At 50.3% G+C, this 25151-nt stretch overlaps 1 protein-coding gene across 1 annotated transcript in view; it reads left to right on the plus strand.

Moving 5' to 3' along the window:
* Window positions 1-25151, plus strand: part of LOC140269848 (protein phosphatase 1 regulatory subunit 37) — a 61153-nt gene that overhangs the window by 20980 nt on the left and 15022 nt on the right. Inside the window, exons 6-10 of the mRNA XM_072364829.1 lie at window positions 2641-2788; window positions 6358-6513; window positions 7950-8062; window positions 10473-10614; window positions 11924-12090. Coding sequence (XP_072220930.1) covers window positions 2641-2788; window positions 6358-6513; window positions 7950-8062; window positions 10473-10614; window positions 11924-12090 — 726 coding nt within the window. The remainder of the gene's footprint in view (window positions 1-2640; window positions 2789-6357; window positions 6514-7949; window positions 8063-10472; window positions 10615-11923; window positions 12091-25151) is intronic.

Raw genomic sequence — 25151 nt, forward strand, 5'->3', positions numbered from 1 at the left:
CACGAACGGTGGATTACTGCAGCAGCACCGATAGCATCTGCAGGCAGAGGAGATGGCAGGGTGCAGCCCGCCAGGGACGGCTGCGGTTCAGAGGATTCTGTGGATCTCCAGCTATGGCCCAGATGATTGGTCTGTATTCAGTGTGTTTCTGACAATGTTCCAGAGTCCCGATCTATGAGTCCCGATCTATGAGTCCCGACCCAGAGTCCTGATCCAGAGTCCCGACCTAGAGTCCCGACCTAGAGTCCCGACCCAGAGTCCCTACCTAGAGTCCCGACCCAGACTCCCTACCTATTGTCCCGACCTAGAGTCCCGACCCAGAGTCCCGACCCAGAGTGCCGACCTAGAGTCCCGACCCAGACTCCCTACCTAGAGTCCCGATCTAGAGTCCCGACCCAGAGTCCCGACCCAGACTCCCTACCTATTGTCCCGACCTAGAGTCCCGACCCAGAGTCCCGACCTAGAGTCCCGACCTAGAGTCCCGACCCAGAGTCCCGACCCAGAGTCCCTACCTAGAGTCCCGACCTAGAGTCCCGACCTAGAGTCCCGACCCAGAGTCCCGACCCAGACTCCCTACCTAGAGTCCCGATCTAGAGTCCCGACCCAGAGTCCTGACCCAGAGTCCCTACCTATAGTCCCGACCTAGAGTCCCGACCTAGAGTCCCGACCCAGAGTCCCGATCTAGAGTCCCGACCCAGAGCCCCTACCTATAGTCCCGACCTAGAGTCCCTACCTATAGTCCCGACCTAGAGTTCCGACCTAGAGTCCCGACCTAGAGTCCCGACCCAGAGTCCCTACCTAGAGTCCTGACCCAGAGTCCCGATCTAGAGTCCCGACCCAGAGTCCCGATCTAGAGTCCCGACCCAGAGCCCCTACCTATAGTCCCGACCTAGAGTCCCTACCTATAGTCCCGACCTATAGTCCCGACCCAGAGTCCCGACCTAGAGTCCCGACCCAGACTCCCTACCTAGAGTCCTGACCCAGAGTCCCGACCTAGAGTCCCGACCCAGACTCCCTACCTAGAGTCCCGACCTAGAGTCCCGACCCAGACTCCCTACCTAGAGTCCCGACCTAGAGTCCCGACCCAGACTCCCTACCTAGAGTCCCGATCCAGAGTCCCGATCTAGAGTCCCGATCTAGAGTCCCGACCCAGACTCCCTACCTAGAGTCCCGACCCAGAGTCCCGACCCAGAGTCCCGACCCAGAGTCCCGATCTAGAGTCCCTACCTAGAGTCCCGACCCAGAGTCCCGACCCAGAGTCCCGACCCAGACTCCCTACCTAGAGTCCCGATCTAGAGTCCCGACCCAGACTCCCTACCTAGAGTCCCGACCCAGAGTCCCGACTCAGAGTCCCGATCTAGAGTCCCTACCTAGAGTCCCGACCCAGAGTCCCGACCCAGAGTCCCGACCCAGACTCCCTACCTATAGTCCCGACCTAGAGTCCCTACCTATAGTCCCGACCTAGAGTTCCGACCTAGAGTCCCGACCTAGAGTCCCGACCCAGAGTCCCTACCTAGAGTCCTGACCCAGAGTCCCGATCTAGAGTCCCGACCCAGAGTCCCGATCTAGAGTCCCGACCCAGAGCCCCTACCTATAGTCCCGACCTAGAGTCCCTACCTATAGTCCCGACCTATAGTCCCGACCCAGAGTCCCGACCTAGAGTCCCGACCCAGACTCCCTACCTAGAGTCCTGACCCAGAGTCCCGACCTAGAGTCCCGACCCAGACTCCCTACCTAGAGTCCCGACCTAGAGTCCCGACCCAGACTCCCTACCTAGAGTCCCGACCTAGAGTCCCGACCCAGACTCCCTACCTAGAGTCCCGATCCAGAGTCCCGATCTAGAGTCCCGATCTAGAGTCCCGACCCAGACTCCCTACCTAGAGTCCCGACCCAGAGTCCCGACCCAGAGTCCCGACCCAGAGTCCCGATCTAGAGTCCCTACCTAGAGTCCCGACCCAGAGTCCCGACCCAGAGTCCCGACCCAGACTCCCTACCTAGAGTCCCGATCTAGAGTCCCGACCCAGACTCCCTACCTAGAGTCCCGACCCAGAGTCCCGACCCAGAGTCCCGATCTAGAGTCCCTACCTAGAGTCCCGACCCAGAGTCCCGACCCAGAGTCCCGACCCAGACTCCCTACCTAGAGTCCCGATCCAGAGTCCCGATCTAGAGTCCCGATCTAGAGTCCCGACCCAGAGTCCCGACCCAGACTCCCAACCCAGAGTCCCGACCCAGACTCCCAACCCAGAGTCCCGATCCAGAGTCCCGATCTAGAGTCCCGACCCAGAGTCCCGATCCAGAGTCCCGACCCAGAGTCCCGATCTAGAGTCCGGACCTCAACATTATTGAAGCAGTGTGGGATCATCTGACAGAGAACAAAAGGCAGCCCACATCCAAAGAAGAGCTTTGGGATGTCCTTCAAGAAGCCTGGAGAACTATTCCTGAAGACTCCTTAAAGAAATGACAGAAAGCTTGTCTCAGAGGGTTCAGGCTGTGTTGGAGAATAAAGGAGCTCAGACCAGAGATTAGAATTGTTCAGCGCTGAATGGTTCAATCAATCACTGCAAATATTTCCAGTTTTCCTGTAAATATATGAATAAGTGACGCTGGATCAGCACTTTCTGCTCCATGTGTGTGTTTCAGAGTGTGCGTCTGTCCAGGCTGGATGTGTGTAACGTTTCCATGGTGGACTATCCGGCTCAGTCTCTGTCCAAAGCTCTGCTGACCAGCCGGCTCACAGTGCTGCACCTTCACAATGCCCAGCTCAGCGGGCTGCCGCTGTACGCTCTGGGTACGACGCACACACACGTGCACGGTCAGAGGTGTGTGTGTGTGTGTGTGTGGGTGGATGCTGTGTGTTCTGTGGCCAGCAGGACCAGATTTTGACCTGTGACCGTCTCTGCAGGTCTGGACCAGGATTAGAGGCCTAATCTCTTACCTGTCACCTTACGCTCCGCCGCACATGTCTGTAAAGGCTGCCAGGACACACACGTGCACACACGCACGTGCACGCACACACACACACGTGCACACACACACACACACCATATATATGCTGAGATTATATAACACCCACAAATAAACCAAATTAAAGACAAACAAACGCTTCTGTCTGTCCTCTCTGAGGGTCTTATGTTCAGCATCAGTCTGAGGGTCATGTGACCTCATCTGTGCGTTCCTCAGCCTCTGACCCTGAACATGACCTCCCTCTGACCCTGAACATGACCTCCCTCTGACCCTGAACATGACCTCCCTCTGACCCTGAACATGACCTCCCTCTGACCCTGAACATGACCTCCCGCTGACCCTGACCACCAAACCAAACCCCTTAAAAACCCCCGTTGCACCGGTGGGGAGAACATGTCTGTCCGCTCGCACGGACGGGATCCTGTGATCTTATTCTGAAACAGAATCTTTCTCCGTGATGTCACGAGGTTAAAAAGACGGTCGGGGTTTGAAATGTTCACCAAAGTGAAATAAAAGGGGTTTTCCCAGGTTTCCGACAGTCCTGATGCAGTAAACTACGACCCGGAGCCCGTCAAAGCCACGGGTCACGACTCCTCCGAGGGTAAATGTTTTCCAGCCTGAGCCTGTTTCTGGTTCTGTGGAGAAGAAGCTGCAGGTTCGGTCCGTTATTCAGGTTCAGTTAACCAGATAAAGCCGTGCTGGTGACTCCTGTGACCTTTGACCTCAGAGACTCTGCTGTAGTCAGGACTGCGACGGCCTCTTCTTGTGTTTGGTTTTAATTTCATGTCGGTTCTTTGGAGCCCTGCTGAATGAATCCTGTTCTGTGCAGAGATGCCTGAAAGGACTTCCTATCCCCTCTTTTCTTTTATCAGATGACTTTAGACGGGTCTCTGCCTGACTTTGTGTCTGTGTGGACATGAAAATCAAAGCTCTTTCATCTGCTCTCAGCTGGGAGCAGAGCAGACCCAAATGGACGCAGTATGCAGCCCACTCCTCCCAACAGCAACGTGCTCCCTCAACGTTTCCAGCCGCTTCCTGGATCCCTTTGATATTTAAGTTTCTGCCGCTCCACCTCCTCCTCTCCCTGCTCCCCCATCATCTCTGCCTTTACCGAGCCCCCCCCCCGCCCAGCGGGGGTCCCAGCTGAGGATCATTGCCTTCGATCGGAGAGGCTTGTGATTGCGGGATTGGGCTCTCACGGTGGAGTCAACCGGATCAATCCCACCGATTCCACCATTTGGTTCCCACTGGGCCTGATGACAATGTTGGCATTCCACATGCAGCCCGGCGGGTTTGATCAAATCTGAGGCATCGATCCGGGTGGGAGGGCAGCGAGGGTCCAGACGTATGCGCAGTACAGTAAACACTGCACAGGAATACAGAATGTGTCCAAAGCAGCATCCAAGCAGCGCTGAACTGATACTGAATGATGCTGTAAGAACAGCAGGAGGCGCCGGCTCCTGCTGTGCAGTCATTTTCATGCTCACATTCAGAGTAATAACTGAGACTGTCAGCACTCACAAATGTGTTTTATGGCCCTTTAATATTGCACAGAAACAAGAATGGACACGTTGGTTCTGCTCTGTGAGGGTTAGTGGGTTTTCTCTTTTATTTTCTCTTTTATTCTCTTTTATTTTCTCTTTTATTTTCTCTTTTATTTTCTCTTTTATTCTGTTTTATTTTCATTTTTATATTCTGTTTTATTCTGTTTTATTTTCTATTGTTTTCTCTTTTATTTTCTGTTTTATTTTCTATTGTTTTCTCTTTTATTTTCTGTTTTTTTTCTATTTTATTTTCTCTTTTATTTTCAGTTTTATTTTGTTTTTTCTCTTTTTTCTTTTGTTTTCTCTTTTTTGTCTTTTATTTTGTCTTTTCTTTTCTGTTTTTCTTTTTCTTTTCTGTTTTCTTTTCTATTTTTTCTGTTTTCTTTTCAGTTTTATTTTGTTTTTTCTCTTATTTTCTGTTTTATTTTCTGTTTTTCTCTTTTATTTTGTTTTTTCTCTTTTATTTTCTGTTTTATTTTCTATTGTTTTCTCTTTTATTTTCTGTTTTTTTTTCTATTTCATTTTCTCTTTTATTTTCAGTTTTATTTTGTTTTTTCTCTTTTTTCTTTTGTTTTCTCTTTTTTGTCTTTTATTTTGTCTTTTATTTTGTTTTTTCTCTTTTATTTTCTAACTGCGTCAGATTTACTTTTGTTTCTAGTCTCTCTTTTATGATTTGCCTCAGTTGTTGTTCTTTCTTTAGTTTTATATTTATCTGATGAGTTCTGGTTCTGCCTCAGTTCTGATCTTAGTTCAGTTTCTACTTTATTCTTTCTCAGGATGATTCCTTAACCTGGTTTTATTCTGTTTTTTGTTGTTAGAGTTTGTGTTCAGGTTTAGTTTCCTGTTTTATTTTGAAAGTCAGCTTCCTGTCCCCCTGGTTGTGTTCCCAGTTAGTTGGTGATCTCCTGGCACCGTTTAACCTTTCCACCCTCGGTTTTCAGTCTGGTTCTGGCGCCTTTACCTTTTGGTTCATTCAGTTTCCTGCTGAGCAGCTGCTCTTTCCTCTGCTTCATGAAGTTCTTTCAGGAACAGATTGGTGAAGACTTCAGATTATTTATGATGCTGGAACATGGATGTCACTGTGTCCATTATCCCTCAATGGGACCGTTAAGCTCCAGAGAGACGAGCTCAAAGCTCCCCTGATTCAGAGAAGCTGAATATTAATGCGTCTCATTCACAGCAGAACCAACCCTAAACCACCGCCGACACCAGTCCAAGACAACGTCTGTGTTGTAATGTTGACTTTGTTTACATGTAAAATGAGAACTTAGAGGCCGAAGGTACAGAACTCTGTTCCTGTCAGAGGAGCAAGACCTTTACAGGAAGTACTGATAACCGTCCATAAGTCAGTCAGTGTGGAGCTCACACGCCTTTAAAGGGGGAACGTCCACAGCCCAGAAACTAGTCTCTGGGCTCAGGTGGACGACCCGGCCCACAGATGCAGGATAACCAGCCTGAGGGAGGACCTCTCAGCTAAACTGGACATCACCTGAGAGGAGAACAAGGTGCTGCAGGTGAACGCTTTGAGTCAAAATACAGCACCCTGACCCGGAAGCAGACCCAGAGAGGATGGGTCAGACATGGAAAGACCGGCCCAGGAGGGAGATGCATGGAAACCTATGATGACTGTTCTGGACTGAAGGAGCCTGAATAATCCAGACTGTAGGAAAAGCTCGATCCCTTTTCTCAAACCTTCATAAATCTGGTTTCTTTGCATGAATCTAATTCATATGAAGTTAAAAGACGCTCCGATGGTCACTCAGACGTCATCGACTGATGAGAACAGTGCTGCTTGTAGGCATCGTTCCACCGTTGCTGATCAGGTTTGTTTTCTGTCCTCTGCCTTCAGTCGGTGCGCTGAGGACAAACAGAGCTTTGAAGGAGCTTCATCTCTCCAACAACCTGCTGAACAGCTACCAGGACGCCTTGCAGCTGGGAGACCTGCTGCGATACAACACCACTCTGCACACGCTGGAGCTCAGCAACAACGCTGTCGCTGATGCTGGTGAGATGACACATTTATTCAGCCTTCTGGTGTTTCCATGGCCGTGTGAGAAGGGTTTCTTTGTGACTTCATGGAATTTATTTCTTAGAAAACATGATAGGTGTGTTGGTGAAGAATGGAGAGGAAGAGTCAAGCTTTAAAGGTGACATATTGTGTAAAACTCCTTCCTGTTCCTGGGAGCAGATATCAGGGCGTCTGAGGTCATCAGCAGGTGTAAAACTCCTTCTTCCTGCTCCTGGGAGCAGATATCAGGGCGTCTGAGGTCACCAGCAGGTGTAAAACTCCTTCTTCCTGCTCCTGGGAGCAGATATCAGGGCGTCTGAGGTCACCAGCAGGTGTAAAACTCCCCAAAAACACAACCCTGGGATTTGTTTAGTCCCTCTTTGTGTTAAAGATAAAGATGGAGGTCTCCAGGTACAACTGTTTAATGAGGTTAATATATCCAAAATGTTTAAACGCAGTAATTAACGGTTCACATGCATTACTACGAGTTACGCTGTGCACATCTCCGGCTTGGTCCATTACTGTGGATGAGAAAGCATTGTTTGCTAGCATCTGCTGCTAACTTCCAGCTAACTGCTAACTTCCAGCTAACTGCTAGCTTACAGCTAACTGCTAGCTTACAGCTAACTGCTAGCTTACAGCTAACTGCTAACTCACAGCTAACTGCTAACTTACAGCTAACTGCTAACTCACAGCTAACTGCTAACTTACTGCTAACTTCTAACTCACAGCTAACTGCTAACTTACTGCTAACTTCTAACTCACAGCTAACTGCTAACTTCCAGCTAACTGCTAGCTTACAGCTAACTGCTAACTCACAGCTAACTGTTAACTTACAGCTAACTGCTAACTTCCAGCTAACTGCTAGCTTACAGCTAACTGCTAACTCACAGCTAACTGTTAACTTACAGCTAACTGCTAACTTACAGCTAACTGCTAACTTACAGCTAACTGCTAACTCACAGCTAACTGCTAACTTACTGCTAACTTCTAACTCACAGCTAACTTACTGCTAACTTACAGTTAACTGCTAACTTACAGCTAACTGCTAATTTACTGCTAACTTACAGTTAACTGCTAACTCCCAGCTAACTGCTAACTTACTGCTAACTTCCAGCTAACTGCTAACTTACTGCTAGCTTACAGCTAACTGCTAACTTACTGCTAGCTTACAGCTAACTGCTAACTTACGGCTAACTTCCAGCTAACTGCTAGCTTACAGCTAACTGCTAACTATCTGTATCTATAGAGCTGGAGTGTTTCTGACTGCAGGAACAGCTTCATTCTGTCTGTGTTTCTGCATTAAATCAGCAGCTGTCCAGATGTTGATGAGGTAACGCAGGTAAACACACCTGAACTCTCCTCAGCTGAAGTAACAGCTGAGCTGATTTGCTGATAAACAGCAGCACAGACGGCTGTTTGTGGTTCTCCAGGGTTGGAGGAGCTGTGTGACGGCTTGTCGAGGCAGACTGAGGGTCTGAGGGTCTTACTGCTGAGGAACAACCGGATCACTGAGAGAGGCATGGAGCACCTGGCCAAGGCTCTGGTGAGGAACCCCAGCTGTGAATAATATCAAATGAATGAAAGCCGTCTGAACACTGGGTCCGAAGGTTGGTAACATGATGAAGACTGAATGCTGCAACAGTTGGAGCAAAACGTGCAATTATTTAAGTTAGTAAACTTTCTGTGTAAAGATGTTGACATTTTATCTCTTTGAGTGTCCTGTTTTACTTTCAAACAATGTGTCGTAGGTCAAAGGTCAGGACAGTGAACCTTTTCCCACTTTGTTTCCTTCTGCCAACACTTAAAGCCGTTCTGACTCTGAGGAAACCAGGTGATGCAGAGTTCCAGCTGTTATTTTGTCCCATTCTTCCTTAAACAGGTCTTAAGGTGTGCAGCAGTGCGGGGGGGTGGTTGTTTCTCTGCTGGGGACAGGTCAGGACTGCAGGCAGCCAGTCCAGCACCCGTACCTCTTCTTCCTCAGCCAGGCCTTTGGAATGTGGCAGAATGTGGTTTTCCATGGTCTGCTTGAACAATGCTGGGACGTCCCAGGAAAAGATGTGGCCTTGAAGGCAGCATATGTTGCTGTAAAATCTCAGTGAGCTTTTCTGCATTAATGCTGCCGTCACAGAAGTGGAAATGAGCTTTGCCCCCTGATCCAACCCCATACCATCACAGAGCCTGGCTGCAGGGACTGGCTGCTGACAGCAGGCTGGATGCTGCTTTTGCTCTTTGCTCCATTTCTTCCACCAAAGATGTGGAATACTGATGGGTCTGACCACAGCGCACGTTTCCACCGTGTGACGGTCCATCCCAGACGCCTCCGAGCCCAGAGAAGTGGACGAGGTTAACATCAGGCTTCTTTCCTGCACAGTAAAGCTTGTGAATGGAACTCTGTATTGTGGTGCTTGACAAAGGTTTCCACAGTAATCCCTTGTCCAGGTGCTTCTATCAGCTGCTGATGAATGACGGTTCTTGATGCAGCGTCTGAGGGGTCAGAGGTCACGGGGTCCAGCTTAGGCTCGCTCCCTCGTCCTTTACGCTGAAACTCCTCCAGGTTCCCTGAATGCTTTGATGATATTCTGCTCTGTGGAGGCAGAAATATTTTCTCCTACACTGGGTTAGCACCATATCTCACTGTCCCAACTGTTCTTATTTCGGTGTGAAACTTAAACCCTGAGATCGCAGCAGTCCTTCTCAGTGTTTCCTCGCAGTCCTTCTGATTTTGGGATTATAGATGAACAGGAGACGGACTCAGTTTCTGAGGTCCAACATGCCCCCCCAGGACGACGCTGTGTTGGTCTTATTTCATGAACTTGAGCTCATACCTGCTCTCCTCTGGTTCTGAGGACATGATTCTCCCTCAGATCTCCCTCTGCTCGCCCCCCCCCCACACTCCTCCTCGCAGCCTCCTAATAACATGCATTCCTCTCTCCTGATGAGCAGCATAAACTGCGCCTTCCTGTCCTGTGAGTGGCGATTGTAGAAGTCAAAAGGCTAGAAATTAGAGGCCTGCCACACACACTCCCTGAGCCTGTTCCCCAAAGCAGGAACATTTAATAATAGATGTGTGTTGAGCAGCAGCTCATGCGGCTACAGGGATAAGTAGATGTCCTCGCAGACCATAATGATGATAATTAGAGCCGTAGCTGGTCGAATATGACGGAGAGGAGGGCCGTTATTAACCTTTCTGCTGCCTGCTCTCCCTGTTAAAGGACTAATCCGGCTCTTGGTTTGGAGATGTCCAGATTTCCTCATTATTTCGAGGTGAACGTGTCACGCAGAGCTCTCCTTGTTTTCCTGCTTTTTTGTTTGAAGCCAGCATGTCATGTGTGAAAACATACTGTGTTTTTGGTGCTTTCACACTCCCACCCCCCTCAAACTTCTCACTCCAACCCCCCCGTGGTTTACGTTTGACAGGTTTCAACCAAGCTTGACTCTCACACTCCACCACGCAGTCGCCTCTTTAATTGTCTGCTATTATCCCTGGTGCATATCCATCCGGGATGCTCTTCCTCCTCCCCTCGTCACCGCAGAAGCTTCTCGCCATGCCTTGGATGTGGCGGTGCCTCTGTGTGCCACAACTCAGCGAGGGAAGGGGGGGGGGTTCTCAAGTGTGTTTGTTGTCACGGCGGTGCAAATTAACTCGGAGGAAGACGCTCGCCGGGTCTGTCAGGCGCCTTCTTGGCTCCTTTCCGCCCCCGTGCTCCGTCTCTCTTCAGAGCAGTGACCAGAGGAGTTTAACAAGGGTGGCGAGGCGCGGGGGGGCAGCCAGGAGTGGGTGGCGTGCTCGTCTTCAGGCGCCCCAGACGCCCCCGGCTTCATGCACCAGCTAATCGACCTTCGATGCTAATGTGGCTCTGGAGAGAAAGCGAAGTTTAACATGAGAGGAAACATTTAGAGGAGGAATAATGGTTAAAACTGTTCTCTCTGGTTCCTCTTTGATCCGTCTGCAGCCGGTTCTGAAGGTCCTGCAGGTTCTGGACTTGGGGGAGAACCTCCTGGGGAACGAAGGCATCCTGGTGATCAGGGAGCCGCTGATGGTGAACGGCTCGGTGCTGCAGCTCGGCTTGGCTCAAACCAACCTCACCTGTGAAGGTACGACAGCCAGATGTTTCACACATCAGGATCTCCCTCCAGTTTCCAAAAGTTTAGCTTCTTTTTGTCAATGAAAACTCAAAGAAATTCAGTTTGTTGTTGTGGAAGAAAATAATGTTCAGATTTAAGAATTTATTTCACCTTTTCAGACTGAGCTGCTACCTGTTCACACACCTGCAGCTCACCTGAACAGATTCAGACTGAGCTGCTACCTGTTCACACACCTGCAGCTGCAGCTCACCTGAACAGATTCAGACTGAGCTGCTACCTGTTCAAACACCTGCAGCTGCAGCTCACCTGAACAGATTCAGACTGAGCTGCTACCTGTTCACACACCTGCAGCTGTAGCTCACCTGAACAGATTCAGACTGAGCTGCTACCTGTTCAAACACCTGCAGCTCACCTGAACAGATTCAGACTGAGCTGCTACCTGTTCACACACCTGCAGCTGCAGCTCACCTGAACAGATTCAGACTGAGCTGCTACCTGTTCAAACACCTGCAGCTGCAGCTCACCTGAACAGATTCAGACTGAGCTGCTACCTGTTCAAACACCTGCAGCTGCAGCTCACCTGAACAGATTCAGACTGAGCTGCTACCTGTTCACACACCTGCAGCTGCAGCTCACCTGAACAGATTCAGACTGAGCTGCTACCTGTTCAAACACCTGCAGCTCACCTGAACAGATTCAGACTGAGCTGCTACCTGTTCACACACCTGCAGCTGCAGCTCACCTGAACAGATTCAGACTGAGCTGCTACCTGTTCACACACCTGCAGCTGCAGCTCACCTGAACAGATTCAGACTGAGCTGCTACCTGTTCACACACCTGCAGCTGCAGCTCACCTGAACAGATTCAGACTGAGCTGCTACCTGTTCAAACACCTGCAGCTCACCTGAACAGATTCAGACTGAGCTGCTACCTGTTCACACACCTGCAGCTGCAGCTCACCTGAACAGATTCAGACTGAGCTGCTACCTGTTCAAACACCTGCAGCTCACCTGAACAGATTCAGACTGAGCTGCTACCTGTTTACACACCTGCAGCTGCAGCTCACCTGAACAGATTCAGACTGAGCTGCTACCTGTTCACACACCTGCAGCTGCAGCTCACCTGAACAGATTCAGACTGAGCTGCTACCTGTTCACACACCTGCAGCTGCAGCTCACCTGAACAGATTCAGACTGAGCTGCTACCTGTTCAAACACCTGCTTCATGGAAACTTTTCCCCCATTAAAGACTCAGGCGGCCTCAGAGCTGTGCACCTGAAACCAGTCCAGCGTTTAACCGCCTGTTTCCTGCCCTGAAGGTGCTGTGGCGTTGGCTGAGTTCCTCGCAGAGAACCGTCACCTTCAGAGACTTGACCTCCGTCAGAACCAGGTGAGGCTGGGGGGCTTGATGGCCCTCAGTCTGGCCCTGAGGATCAACCGCTCTCTGGCTTGTCTGGATGTGGACCCGACACCGCCGCAGGAGCAGGTAGGCGGTGAAAAATGTCTCACACAGGTGCTGCTTGGCTGGTTTCCAACATACTGAGTTTGGCCTCGTGGTGGAGGTCGCTGATTTGGGTCGAGATGGAAACGGTCTCTTTAGCTGTTAACAGACAGAAACATCTGGGCTCTGTCCAGAGTTCTGATGGGAATATCATGACCTCATGCAGACGGTCCCCAGAGGAGAAACGAGCGAAATATCCAGAAATGAGTTCTGGGTTTGACATAAATCTGCTGCTGGGATCGTGTGACATGATGAAACCTTCAGAACTTTCTCTGCAGGGTTTGTAAATCTGCGTAGGTCCACTTCTCTGATCGTTTGATCTGGGTCGAACCAACACAAACCTCACATTCCCACATCGTTTCCCACTTTTTGACTGAGCGGCGCCTTTTGATGACGTCATCTTGCTGCGATAAACACTGCCTTTAAGTGTAATACCTCCGGTGACCAGCAGGGTCCAAAGCAGCTGCTGGTTACTCTGATCGTACTTCCTCATTAAATTAAATTAAGTTAGGCATCATGCATTCAGTCAGTCTTTTTGTCCAAACATGGTCCCTCTGACTGTTCCTGACACCCCCCCATTTCAGTCTGTAGCTCCACCTCTGGGTGAAAACTTACTGCCAATCAACTGTCTGCATTTTAATGAGCACTCATGCATCAAATCTATATCAAACCATGTAAAATGTTCTAAATTACAACAAGTTTTTTTATTTATTGAAAACGCCTGAATAACCAACAGAATCTGTGCTCATGTTCCAGTATTAGCTGCATTTATTCATGTATTTTCCATCAGCTGTTGTTCAGAACAGTGTAACAGACTTGTTTGAAGATGTTTAGTCACATGTTTTGTGATGAATCCGGACTCTGTGGTCACAGATGTGTCACTTGTGGAGGTATTTGTGTGTGCTGTTGTGTGTTTTCCGTGGCTCCACCTTGGATGGCTGCAGAGGCCTGAGGAAAACGATGCCATAACTTTAATACATGCCCCTGCTGGATTCTCAGTATAATTGCCCACACTTGCCATCTGTTTGTCATGATTTTATCTCTGCTAACTTATTTGCATATTAAAGCATTAATTAAAATCTCTGAGGAAGGGAAAGCTTACTTTAAAATTGACTCTGAAGGCAATGCGTGCACAGCTTCCAGAGCTGTTTTATTTTTGTTTGCAGTGGTTTTTTGTTGGTCTGTGTCTTGTTTACACGATTAAGCCTGATTTTTATGAAATATCTCCTCTGGCTAAAGTCAGGCAGAGAGATGTGCCAGATTCTGGAGGAGCAGCTTTGAAGAGCCATGATGCCTCTGAATGTGTGTCATTAAAGCAGGGATTTCTTCTTCTTCCTCTCTTTTTTCTGCACGTGCACATCGGCGCTCTGTCCCCTAAGCTGCAGAGATGTGATTAGCATTTCCTCCGTTGTAGGGTGGCTGGAGTTTTAAGGGAATTGTAATAAGGTAATTTTTAAGCTGTGGCGGGTTACAGAGCCACACAGATGGGATTTGTCTTGGCGTGGCGTCTCCAGGTGGGAGGAGTGACGATTGTATTAAAAAGCAAATCTTTCCATCAGAAAGCAGCGGGTGGCCAGATCAAGTGTTCCCGCTCAGTCCCTTTCTGCAGGCCGCTGAGGAATACCTGGAAATAAGTGGAGGTATGGTGCGTGGAGGGGGTCGCTGTGCACGTGGGGTCGATTCAGGATGCGCATATTTAAGAGGCGAGGAGAGGAAATCTGGGTCCTCTCGTCTTTGTTTACAGGAGTGGAGTTTTTCATGTCTGTTGCCACTCTGCTCCATTTGATCAGTGGCCTGTTTGCTGTTAATTATTAATTATTTACCCATCTGAAATATTCATGCTCCCTGGCCCTGGTGGAAAGCGCCTTTTCTGAGGGGAAAGTTCCCTCTGTAGCCACTGCAGGGGAGCTGTTTATTCATCCCTACCAGGGGACGCAGCTAATGAAGTGAAGCCCCCTGCCCGACGGGCTCCTCATCGCGGGCTGGACACCAGAGCCTGCGTGATGCTTAAATATTTGGCTTTGGATTTGTCCAACGTGAGCTCGGTGTCAGCTGCTCTCCAGCTGAGGAGCTGTGAGATAACGCAGGAGAGCGTCCTCTCCTGAATGTCAGCGAGCTGTAGCTGTGAGGGATAATTACAGCTCTGTGTGTTTCACCGGGCCTGTGGAGGCCGACAGGATGAACTGTTGGCTGTGGCTGCAGGCGGGGAGGAGGTTCCCCCAGGCTTCCTCCAGCAGCCGTGCACGTGCACGTGAACGTCAGGTTAACTGGTGACTGTGAACGCAGCGTTTGTGACAGCTGACCCGTCCAGACTGTGACCCTTTTTTAGGTTTTTAGCTGTAAAACGAGCCCAGAATCGGACCTTTTGCACACATCAGCGCTGTTCTGAACTCATCCAACCGCGGAGGAGCAGCTCCAGTCGCTGCCTTTGATCCACATTCAGAAGATGTGAGCAGGAAGTTAAAAATAAGATAAGTTCCAGTTTATTTTTCACTCTGAATGCACGTCGGGATGAACAGAAACCGCTGGTCTGAGTTTAGAGGCATAAAGGGACATTGCATCTGTTTTTGAAGGTGTGACAGTATTAGAGTCTTTTCTGATGAATGAGTTCAGTTTGGAACACGATGAAAATGTTTCATTCTTTTTATTTGGCAGCCGTCATCGGGTTAAATCTTTTTCTCTTCAGGCTCAGCTGTACTTTGTGTTTAGTTCATCATTAAAGTAGCAACATGTGAACAGCTGACATCCAGAGACTGTTTCCTGCACCTATGGTGCAGTTTATCTGCAGGACACTCAGAGGCTGCTTCGGCTCAGTTTGGGACGTTCTGCCTTCCCCACACAGAGCATGTGATGCTGGATCAAACAACTGGTCCCAGCTCGGTGTACTTTACTGATCTGGCTGTGAATGACGGAGCAGAAACACGTGTTGGCGTGCGCCTGAGATCGCTGTGAGGAGCACACGCTCAGATGGGACTGTGTGAGGGTTTTATTCGAGGAACAGTGTGCTGCAGGGAGCTTTCTGGGCACCCTTCCTGTCACGGTCAGTCCCAGTAGGGTGGCCAGGTGACGGGACGGCCTGACCATGCATGTAGTCGGGACTCGGGTTTCAGCTCGCATCACGAGGACGCCGCTGCTCAGGGGAACCGCAGGCAGATGACGGCAGCCAGGCAGAACGGAGCTGGCAGCAACGCCTCGGAGCAGCTGCAGGGACCAGGTTCACACTGCTCCCAGATCAGTCAGTCACCTGCTGGAAGAGCTCCCAGGGCCCAGGCAGCACGGAGGAGGAGACCCTCCAGAGAACATCTCAGACTGACCCAACAGGTGAAATCCGCCCGCTGACGGAGCTCAAACCAGCTCCTGCAGCACTTTTAAGCTCAGAAATCAGCAGCCGGTCTGCATTTATTTGTTCCTCATCGTCCACAGACCTCACAGATCCGGTCCCAGCGACTCCTTTCTGTGCCACAGCCAGAATCCGACAACAGTTACGGTTACGGTTCAAAGCTCGGTTCAAACGTCTCCTCTGATGAAGAGCTGGTCGTTACATCCTGTAACGTCACTCTAACCGGTGCAAAGTGCATTTTTAATCCCAGGATGTCCTCAGAACACCACCTGCGGAGGTTTTCGGCGTCTCCGCTCACTGTTGGGTCGAGCGTGTGCTGGTAGCCATCTGAGCAGCTTTGTGTTGGCTAAATGTTCACAACCAGGGGCCACAGACCTCTCCCAGTGTTACTGTGACCTTCTAATTCCACCTTAAATCACAGCTCATCCGGCAGGTGGCTTCAGGAGGGAGAACTTCTTCAGGAGCTCAGCTCAGACGTTCTTCTGCTGGTCCGACAGGATGCTTCTGGGACTGGAGACACTTTTTCCAACAGGTTCTGGAGGAGTCCAGTGGAGGCCTCAGACGCCTGAGACCCAGTCTGGTCCTGGGCTCCCCGGCTCGGTCAGAGAGGCAGACGGCGACAGGAAGGTGCATCGAAATGCTGGCGTCTGAGACTCAGGACGAGTTTCTGTCCAAAGGCCACCAGCAGATGTCTGTGGAGGGGGACGTCCCAGACCCGGCTGATGTTTCCCCCCCGAGGCGCTCGGTGTCTTTAACTCAGACGAGTTCTGCTCTGCGTAGAAGTTTCCAGGAAGATGCAGAAGTCCAGAGACGGGTTTCCTAGGAAGTCCAGCTGAGACACAATGAGTCCAGTTTAATGCTTCGTAATAAGTGCAGGAACTGTCCCTCCGGCCCCCTTCATCGGGTCAGTTTGAGCCCAGATGTGTGATGGCTGCTCCGCCACGCCTCGCCACGCCTCGCCACGCCACGCCACGCCACGCCACGCCTCGCCACGCCCATGTCAGCGTATTAACATTCAGCTCCTGCTGCGTCCGTCTCTAAAATGCATCGCTGCTTCCTGTGAGTCGGCTTTTCCTCCTGATGCCTCTGAAAGGGACGAGCTGGATGAGTCTCCAGCAGACGAGGGGGGAGGAAGTGCTGAAGGGGGGTGGGGGGGGGCGCAATCCCCTGTCTCTCTGCAACAACAACAACAACAACTGCAGCAACACACTCCTCGCTGCACTCCTGATGTATTTTCAGGCAAAAACAGGCATATTTGCCAGCTGTGTAATTTACTGCAGCTCTCATTTGCATATTAAAGCCTTAATTAGCCCCTCTGAGCGTGTGTGTGCATGTGAGTGTGCATGTGTGTGTGTGTGTGCATGTGAGTGTGCATGTGTGTGTGTGTGCATGTGTGTGTGTGCATGTGTGTGTGAGTGTGCATGTGAGTGTGCATGTGTGTGTGTCTGTGCATGTGTGTGTGTGTGTGTGAGTGTGCATGTGTGTGTGTGTGTGCATGTGTGTGTGTGCATGTGAGTGTGCATGTGTGTGTGTGTGTGCATGTGAGTGTGCATGTGTGTGTGTGCATGTTTCTCTGAGTTTCGGGTGTACTTTAATCGCTTAGATGTGAAGTCAGGGGAAGAGTCGGGTGGAGGCAGCGCTGTCTGGATGTTGGAGTCACTTCCTGTTCTGGTTCTGTTTTATTTAATAACTTTGGGTCAGATTTCCTCGTGTTTTCCTGTTCTCAGTATTTGGAGTTCTGGGTCTGAATCAGTCTGTTCTTCCTTTAGTTTTTATTTATCCGATGTAGTCTCAGTTCTGGTCCTGAGTCCAGCTTCTACTTCACTCTGTTTCCCAGACTCTGGTTTTAATCTGTTTCAGTTTAGCTTAGTTTAGATTCTTCTTTTATTTTGAAAGTCAGCTTCCTGTTCCTCCTCTCTCAGTTCTCCCTGAGTGTTTCCAGTTGTTCGCTTATGTTCTGTCGCCATTTAATCTCCTGAGTTTTACTCGTTGGTTCCTTCATTTCTTCATTTCTTCATTTCTTAATTTCTAAATCTAAAGATCTTTGGATGAAGCCAATGAAGCTAAAACTGCAGAAACATGATCAAATAAAACACTCCATGTGGACTTTATCAAACTAAGTTAGTAAAGCTCCGTCCTGGCGGCGGCTTTGCTGACACACACTCATCAGTTGGAGGTTTCTGTGCAGCCATGAGGTGGTTTTATGCAGAGGAGGCGGTCATAGCCCAGTAAGATTTCCCCTCTCTGCTCAAACAACTTGGCATAATGACCAAAACACTGGAAGTTCTGCAGCTGATGCGGGCCTCTTCTGCATAAGAGGGGGCATATGTATATAAGCCCGGCATAAGTGGGGGTATCGGATCGCATCGCCTTCAGCGGGCGTGTCCTGAGGCGCCACGCTCAGACAGTCACCCATCAGCAGCTGGCAGCCTCTCATCTGACTACCATGAAGCCCGAGCTCGTCTGTCTCCCTTCATCCAGCAGCCCTTCCTCCTCTGAATGGCGGGCTGACTGCAGAAATTGCCCCTGTCCACCATGTGCACTGAATATTTAGCTCTGAATATGAAATATCTTGGCAAGACTTCAACCAACTTCAAAAAGTGAGAGGCCCTCCGACTCTCTCAGCATTCAGCCCAAATATCCTCAGCCTTCTCTGCTCGCCTGAATCGATCAGGCCGCCGCTGTACGGGGGGGCGTCAGGGGAGGAGGCGGGAGGATCCTCTCCGGTTGGGAGTCAGCGACTGAAGGCGACTGAAGGTGAGACTCCGGCAGAGTTCTGCAGGGAAGACACTGACAGAGTGAAGGAAAACATGACGGCTGAGGAGTTCTGCTCTTTGCCTCCTGCTTTTCTGTCCCTCCATCCTCACTTCGCTTTCCTTTTCCTTCGCCTGAATCCATCAGCAGCAGACTGCAGTGATCAGCACCAGGCAGCTTACTTTCCAGAGCTAACCGGCTTTCTTTGGTGTGTGTACACAACCGAAAAGAGTCAGAAGCCAGACTCGGATCAGGTCAAAGTGGGAAGCTTTAGAACCATCCACCTCCTGGATAAAGATGACGCCTGATCCAGAAGAGGAGTGCAGGCCGGTGCCGGCTGACAGCTGGGAGGCTGAAATCCCTCCAGTGAAGGTAAAACGGGCTCCGAGTGAAATGTGTGAAAGGAGAAATAAAAACTCATGAGTTAGGATCAGACTGACAGCAAAACCCAAGAGCCGACGATAAAACAGACCAGGTTTTAGCCCGGTTCCGAGGAAACGGCCGGAGGAAAGGAAGCGGCCGGAGGAAAGGAAGCGGCCGGAGGAAAGGAAGCGGCCGGAGGAAACGAAGCGGCCTGAGGAAACGAAGCGGCTGGAGGAAACGAAGCGTCCTGAGGAAACGAAGCGGCCGGAGGAAAGGAAGCGTCCGGAGGAAAGGAAGCGGCCGGAGGAAAGGAAGCGGCCGGAGGAAACGAAGCGGCCTGAGGAAACGGAGCGGCCGGAGGAAACGAAGCGGCCGGAGGAAACGAAGCGGCCGGAGGAAACGAAGCGGCCGGAGGAAACGAAGCGGCCTGAGGAAACGAAGCGGCCGGAGGAAACGAAGCGGCCGGAGGAAACGAAGCGGCCGGAGGAAACGGAGCGGCCGGAGGAAACGAAGCGGCCGGAGGAAACGAAGCGGCTGGAGGAAACGAAGCGTCCTGAGGAAACGAAGCGGCTGGAGGAAACGAAGCGTCCTGAGGAAACGAAGCGGCCGGAGGAAAGGAAGCGGCCGGAGGAAAGGAAGCGGCCGGAGGAAACGAAGCGGCCGGAGGAAACGAAGCGGCCGGAGGAAACGAAGCGGCTGGAGGAAACGAAGCGTCCTGAGGAAACGAAGCGGCCGGAGGAAACGGAGCGGCCGGAGGAAACGAAGCGGCCGGAGGAAACGAAGCGGCTGGAGGAAACGAAGCGTCCTGAGGAAACGAAGCGGCTGGAGGAAACGAAGCGTCCTGAGGAAACGAAGCGGCCGGAGGAAAGGAAGCGGCCGGAGGAAAGGAAGCGGCCGGAGGAAAGGAAGCGGCCGGAGGAAAGGAAGCGGCCGGAGGAAACGAAGCGGCCGGAGGAAACGAAGCGGCCGGAGGAAAGGAAGCGGCCTGAGGAAACGAAGCGGCCGGAGGAAAGGAAGCGGCCGGAGGAAAGGAAGCGGCCGGAGGAAACGAAGCGGCCGGAGGAAACGAAGCGGCCGGAGGAAACGAAGCGGCCGGAGGAAAGGAAGCGGCCGGAGGAAAGGAAGCGGCCGGAGGAAACGAAGCGGCCGGAGGAAAGGAAGCGGCCGGAGGAAAGGAAGCGGCCTGAGGAAAGGAAGCGGCCGGAGGAAACGAAGCGGCCGGAGGAAAGGAAGCGGCCGGAGGAAACGAAGCGGCCGGAGGAAACGAAGCGGCCGGAGGAAAGGAAGCGGCCGGAGGAAAGGAAGCGGCCTGAGGAAAGGAAGCGGCCTGAGGAAAGGAAGCGGCCTGAGGAAAGGAAGCGGCCGGTGGAAACGAAGCGGCCGGAGGAAAGGAAGCGGCCTGAGGAAACGAAGCGGCCGGAGGAAACGAAGCGGCCGGAGGAAAGGAAGCGGGCGGAGGAAACGAAGCGGCCGGAGGAAGGAAACGAAGCGGCCGGAGGAAGGAAACGAAGCGGCCGGAGGAAGGAAACGAAGCGGCCGGAGGAAGGAAACGAAGCGGCCGGAGGAAGGAAACGAAGCGGCCGGAGGAAACGAAGCGGCCGGAGGAAACGAAGCGGCCGGAGGAAACGGAGCCCAACAGTTTCTTAAAGCTTTATAATAATTTAGTCACTTTAAAATTCGATGTTATTTTACAAGCTTCCACAGCAGATAATCTGATTACATTTCAACAACAGAAGCATCACGAGTAGAAACCTGGGAGAACTCCACAGGTGGGGGTTCGCCACCGTTTCACCTGAGCCGGGTCCTTATGGATCAGTCCAGCTCAGTCCAGCTCAGCCCTGCTCAGCCCTGCTCAGCCCTGCTCAGCCCTGCTCAGCCCTGCTCAGTCCTGCTCAGCCCTGCTCAGTCCGTCCTGTCCCACATTAAAGAGCCACCATGATCCCGCCGCCTCCACACAGAGGGCAGAGGCTCAGTCCGTTCAGCCCAAATGGCACAACGAGTTCGATCGGAGATGAATTTAAACCAAAGTTTCTCCCAAACACTGTGTTCAGAGTTTATCTGACGTTGATTTTCTCATCTTTACTGTGGCGTTGACCCGTTTAAACCGGCCGTCTCAGAGTCTGTCTGACCACGACTCTCTGAACGAGAATTAAAAGTCAGACTGGTTTTGAGTGATTGAGTTTTCAGCCGGTGTGACTTTCACATATTTCAGAGGCACGCTGCTGTCCTGAGATGTGAACTAAGCTTCAGCTGAAGTGGATCACCTGCGGGTCAGCGTGCCGCCGCTCTGCTGTCAGGCTGTTCATTCGCAGCTCTCACTTTGATGCTTTACCGCATGAAAAATGCAGGAAGCGGCTGCATCTTCCAGGGACAAACTCAAAGTGTTCGTCACCTCGTGTCCAACCGCTCCTCTGAGCCTCCGCACCCCCTCCTCCAGCCAGAGTCTGGGCCGGGCACCATGGAGGGGAGGTAATTGGATTTGTTGTCACTTCCTCTGGCTGGCAGGCCCGGCCTGTCTGCTCAGCTTAGCGATGAAGACATCAGCGTGACAGGGACCCTGGGAGAGGATCAGCTGGAGTCCTGGACGCAGCTAATAAAGCTGTGGTCATGCCACAGCCGTGACGCCGCGGCCGCAGCCAGCTGTTACCTCTGCCACCTCTCCTCCGGTGCCGGCGGCCGCTCCACAGCTTGTGGAGGAGGAGGAGTGGGCAGCTTTATTAAAACAGATGCAAGCCCCCCCTCGCTCTGCTGGAGAGGTCACAGAGACCCTCCCCAAACACTCCTCTGCGGTTCTTGTGGTTCTGGGCGATGTTGGCACCACACACCGGTGTCATGGCGTTCCCTGTGAGCGCTGACATCTTATTAAAGCGCTGACAGGAAGCCAGTCAAAGTCGAGCTCTGTAGTTCAGGCTTCAGTGCAGCTGTCCCCTGGTTCACCTTTACAGAGCCGCTGATTTATGTCCTCAGCGTCCTGCAGGTGAAGGCGGCTAATTAATGCAAATCAGAGGATGTTCAGACGGAAACATTTTCTTAGGCAGCTTATCGAGATGTTCTTTATTCTGTTTTTTTTTTAAATGACAAACAGTCCTGATCAGCCTCAGTTTCAGAGTTTCGGGTGTAGTTTAATCGCTTAGATGTGAAGAGTCGGGTGGAGGCAGCGCTGCCTGGATGTTGGAGTCACTTCCTGTTCTGGTTCTGTTTTATTTGATAACTTTGGGTCAGATTTCCTCAGTATTTAGAGTTCTGGGTCTGAATCAGTCTGTTCTTCCTTTAGTTTTTATTTATCCGATGTAGTCTCAGTTCTGGTTCTGCCTCAGTTCTGGTCCTGAGTTCAGTTTCTACTTTACTCTGTTTCCCAGACTCTGGTTTTAATCTGTTTCAGTTTAGCTTTGTTTAGATTCTTCTTCTAGACGGAAACATTTTCTTATGCAGCTTATCGAGATGTTCTTTATTCTGTTTTTTTTTTAAATGACAAACAGTCCTGATCAGCTTATTTTCTTTATTTATTTCATATAAAAACAGGAAGCAGCTGCAGAAATTCACTGAAACATGTTGAAACCTGAACATAAACCCAGAATCTGAGGCAGAAACAGAGTTTTTATCAGTTCTCAGCAGCTTTAAAGTGAATCTCTGGTCTGAGCTCCTTTATTCTCCAACACAGCCTGAACCCTCTGAGACCAGCTTTCTGTCATTTCTTTAAGGAGTCTTCAGGAATAGTTCTCCAGGCTTCTTGAAGGACATCCCAAAGCTCTTCTTTGGATGTGGGCTGCCTTTTGTTCCGTTCTCTGTCAGATGATCCCACACTGCTTCAATAATGTTGAGGTCCGGGCTCTGGGGAGGATTCGTCCCTCCATAAGACCTGTTGCCACTGAAGGACATCCCAAAGTGTGTTTCATGGAGCCGGGAAACGCTGCTGAAGCTGAAAGAAAGAAACTGAAGCAACTTCCTGAAATATGTGCATAAAATCAGCTGGTTTGGACCTGTGTGTCAGCAGGTGGCGCTACAGAGGCGTGGTCCCGCTCTTTAACTTGTTCTCTTCATTCTTTCTCATAAATGTTTGTAATTTCGTCTTCAGGTGTTCCCCAGGGTCCTGTTCTGGGCCCGGTGCTGTTTGCCCTGCGCCTGCTTCCTTTGGGTCAGAATCAGAACCTTTAAAGGTGAAGATAATAAGAACTTGAAAAGTTTCCTTAAAGCTAAAGTTATCGATGATGTGATCGTTACCTGGTTTGAGCTCTTTGTAGAAAAAGGCTCTTTGGGCGACTCACCTGCAGCAAACACTGGATCAGAGTGAGCTGTCACACATTTTTATCTCACTTTTAGTAAAAATCTCACCCGTTTATTTTATTTTTATCATCAATCCTGGTTTTATCTTTTCAGCCGAACTGACGTCTCCCAGCAGGCTGCTCATGGAGTTATTTTCAGGATGTGACCTCTGTGTTTAATTAAACTCAGTAAATATGGCAGCAGGTAGCTTAGTAACAAAGGCAAGATATTCTGTTGCAGGGGAGAAATCATCCCCACATGAGGAGCCTTTTCAGTAAATCACAAATAAACGAATGAAGAGATTTTTCTAACTATCATTACGAATGATTTGTGAGACTTTGTGGGATTTTTGGCCCATGACACCATACTCTCCTCCAGGTTTGTTCAGAGCTGAGCTTTGTCCTGAGCTGCTGTGTGAGGCTGAACTGAGCCAAATGCAGATGTTACGATGCTCAGGATTAATCCTCCTGTTTATTTTTTAGTTTAATGTCCTCTGATGAACTCGGCAGCGTTTCCGTCCCATAAAGCACAGAAACAATGTGACCGTGTTTTTCCCAGTGGGTAAAACCCACGAACACCTGCTAACAGCTGTCCTTTGAGTGCAACGGGACAGTGTTTCACCTGCAGTCTGATCCCAGAACTCTGCAGAACTCACAGGTATTTACGGCTCCAGCTCCAGTTGGCATTGATGGGAACCAAACATCTGGGAGAAGAGATGAGCTCAGCTCAGCTTTCTCTGCAGAAACTGGCTTCTATCTGACGTGGGGGCTCTGAAACCCAGGAAGGCTGATGGATTTGAGCAGCTCGCTCAGTCAGAAATGATCCTCGGGTCCCTCAGAGATCAGCTTGTTTCTGTGCACCTGCATTTAAAACCAGTTCTAAAAGAGGCCTCCTGCAGGAAGTGATGTAGTCACTGCAGAAACTTCTCCTGGTTTGGGTCGGCTGAGCAGAAACGGCACCAGCCCACACACATCTGTTAGCTCGGTGCTAACTCTGAACAGACAGACCCGTCACAGCCTGCAGTTGTTTTTGGATGAAACACCTTCGACTTACTCCGAGTTCTGATGAAGCCTGGAAAACTGTCAACAACGAGCAGCGCTGTCCTGCAGCCAAAACAAGCTGCTTCACCTGTGCTGATCTCCTTTCAGGGGCTTGTAAAAGTGTGAAGATCAATTAAACGAGTGAAAGTGTTGCTGGCCGGGGGTCTCTCTGGTGGTCTCCTCAGATAATCGGCGGCCCCGGGCCCTCGCTAATCTCATGGAGGAGTGTTCACACACCGCTGCTAAAGAGAGGGATTAGAAAGTTACAGATAAACAGGGGGGGGGGCACCGTGAGGCCAGAGAGGCTCGGCTTCACTTCAGCTCAAACCTCTCGGATACGTAGATGTTCATTTAAAAAGGGTAAAAATGATTAAAACACGGTCAGATTTCACTGATTCATCGGTGATTATTGATGTTTGATCAAACTCACTGCAGTTTTACCCACTTCTGACTCAGTTTGGGCTGTTTTTCCTCCCTTTCTGTAACCTTAAAGTGTCCTGATCTATAGTTCTCCTGCTTTGTGGCTGTTCTTAAGGAAGGGAAACAGGGAGAAAAGGCTGAGCTGTGCCAAATGACACAAGAAGTGGACTGAAAATCAGTGGCAACAGGTCTTATGGAGGGATGAATCCTCCCCAGAGCCCGGACCTCAACATTATTGAAGCAGTGTGGGATCATCTGACAGAGAACGGAACAAAAGGCAGCCCACATCCAAAGAAGAGCTTTGGGATGTCCTTCAAGAAGCCTGGAGAACTATTCCTGAAGACTCCTTAAAGAAATGACAGAAAGCTTGTCTCAGAGGGTTCAGGCTGTGTTGGAGAATAAAGGAGCTCAGACCAGAGATTCACTTTAAAGCTGCTGAGAACTGAGAAAAAACTCTGTTTCTGCCTCAGATTCTGGGTTTATGTTCATGTTTGAACATGTTTCAGTGAATCTCTGCAGCTGCTTCCTGTTTTATATGAAATAGATAAAGAAATGAAGCTGATCAGGACCTTTGAACCGATCTGTGGTCGTACGTTAACCTTTAAAACATCTCGTGGTGTATTTCAGCAGGTTTGATATGAATCTGCTGTTTTCCTCCTAAATATCAGCACTTGTTCTGATTTATCAGTTCGTTTGCACCAGAAGCTGCTGCTGGAGTCTTCGGCCGGTTGGAAGAAGAAGGTCCAACATGAAACAGAAGAAATCAAATAAGACTGTTTTATTCCAGCAGCTTTTCTGTCGTTTTAACGTTCTTTAATGTTCTTTAATGTTGTTTAAAGTGTAATCTGCGGATCCTCCGAGTCGCT

This window comes from Leuresthes tenuis, unplaced genomic scaffold (genome assembly GCF_036924035.1).
Source record: "Leuresthes tenuis unplaced genomic scaffold, fLeuTen1.0.hap1 SCAF_15, whole genome shotgun sequence".
Lineage (NCBI taxonomy): Eukaryota > Metazoa > Chordata > Actinopteri > Atheriniformes > Atherinopsidae > Leuresthes > Leuresthes tenuis.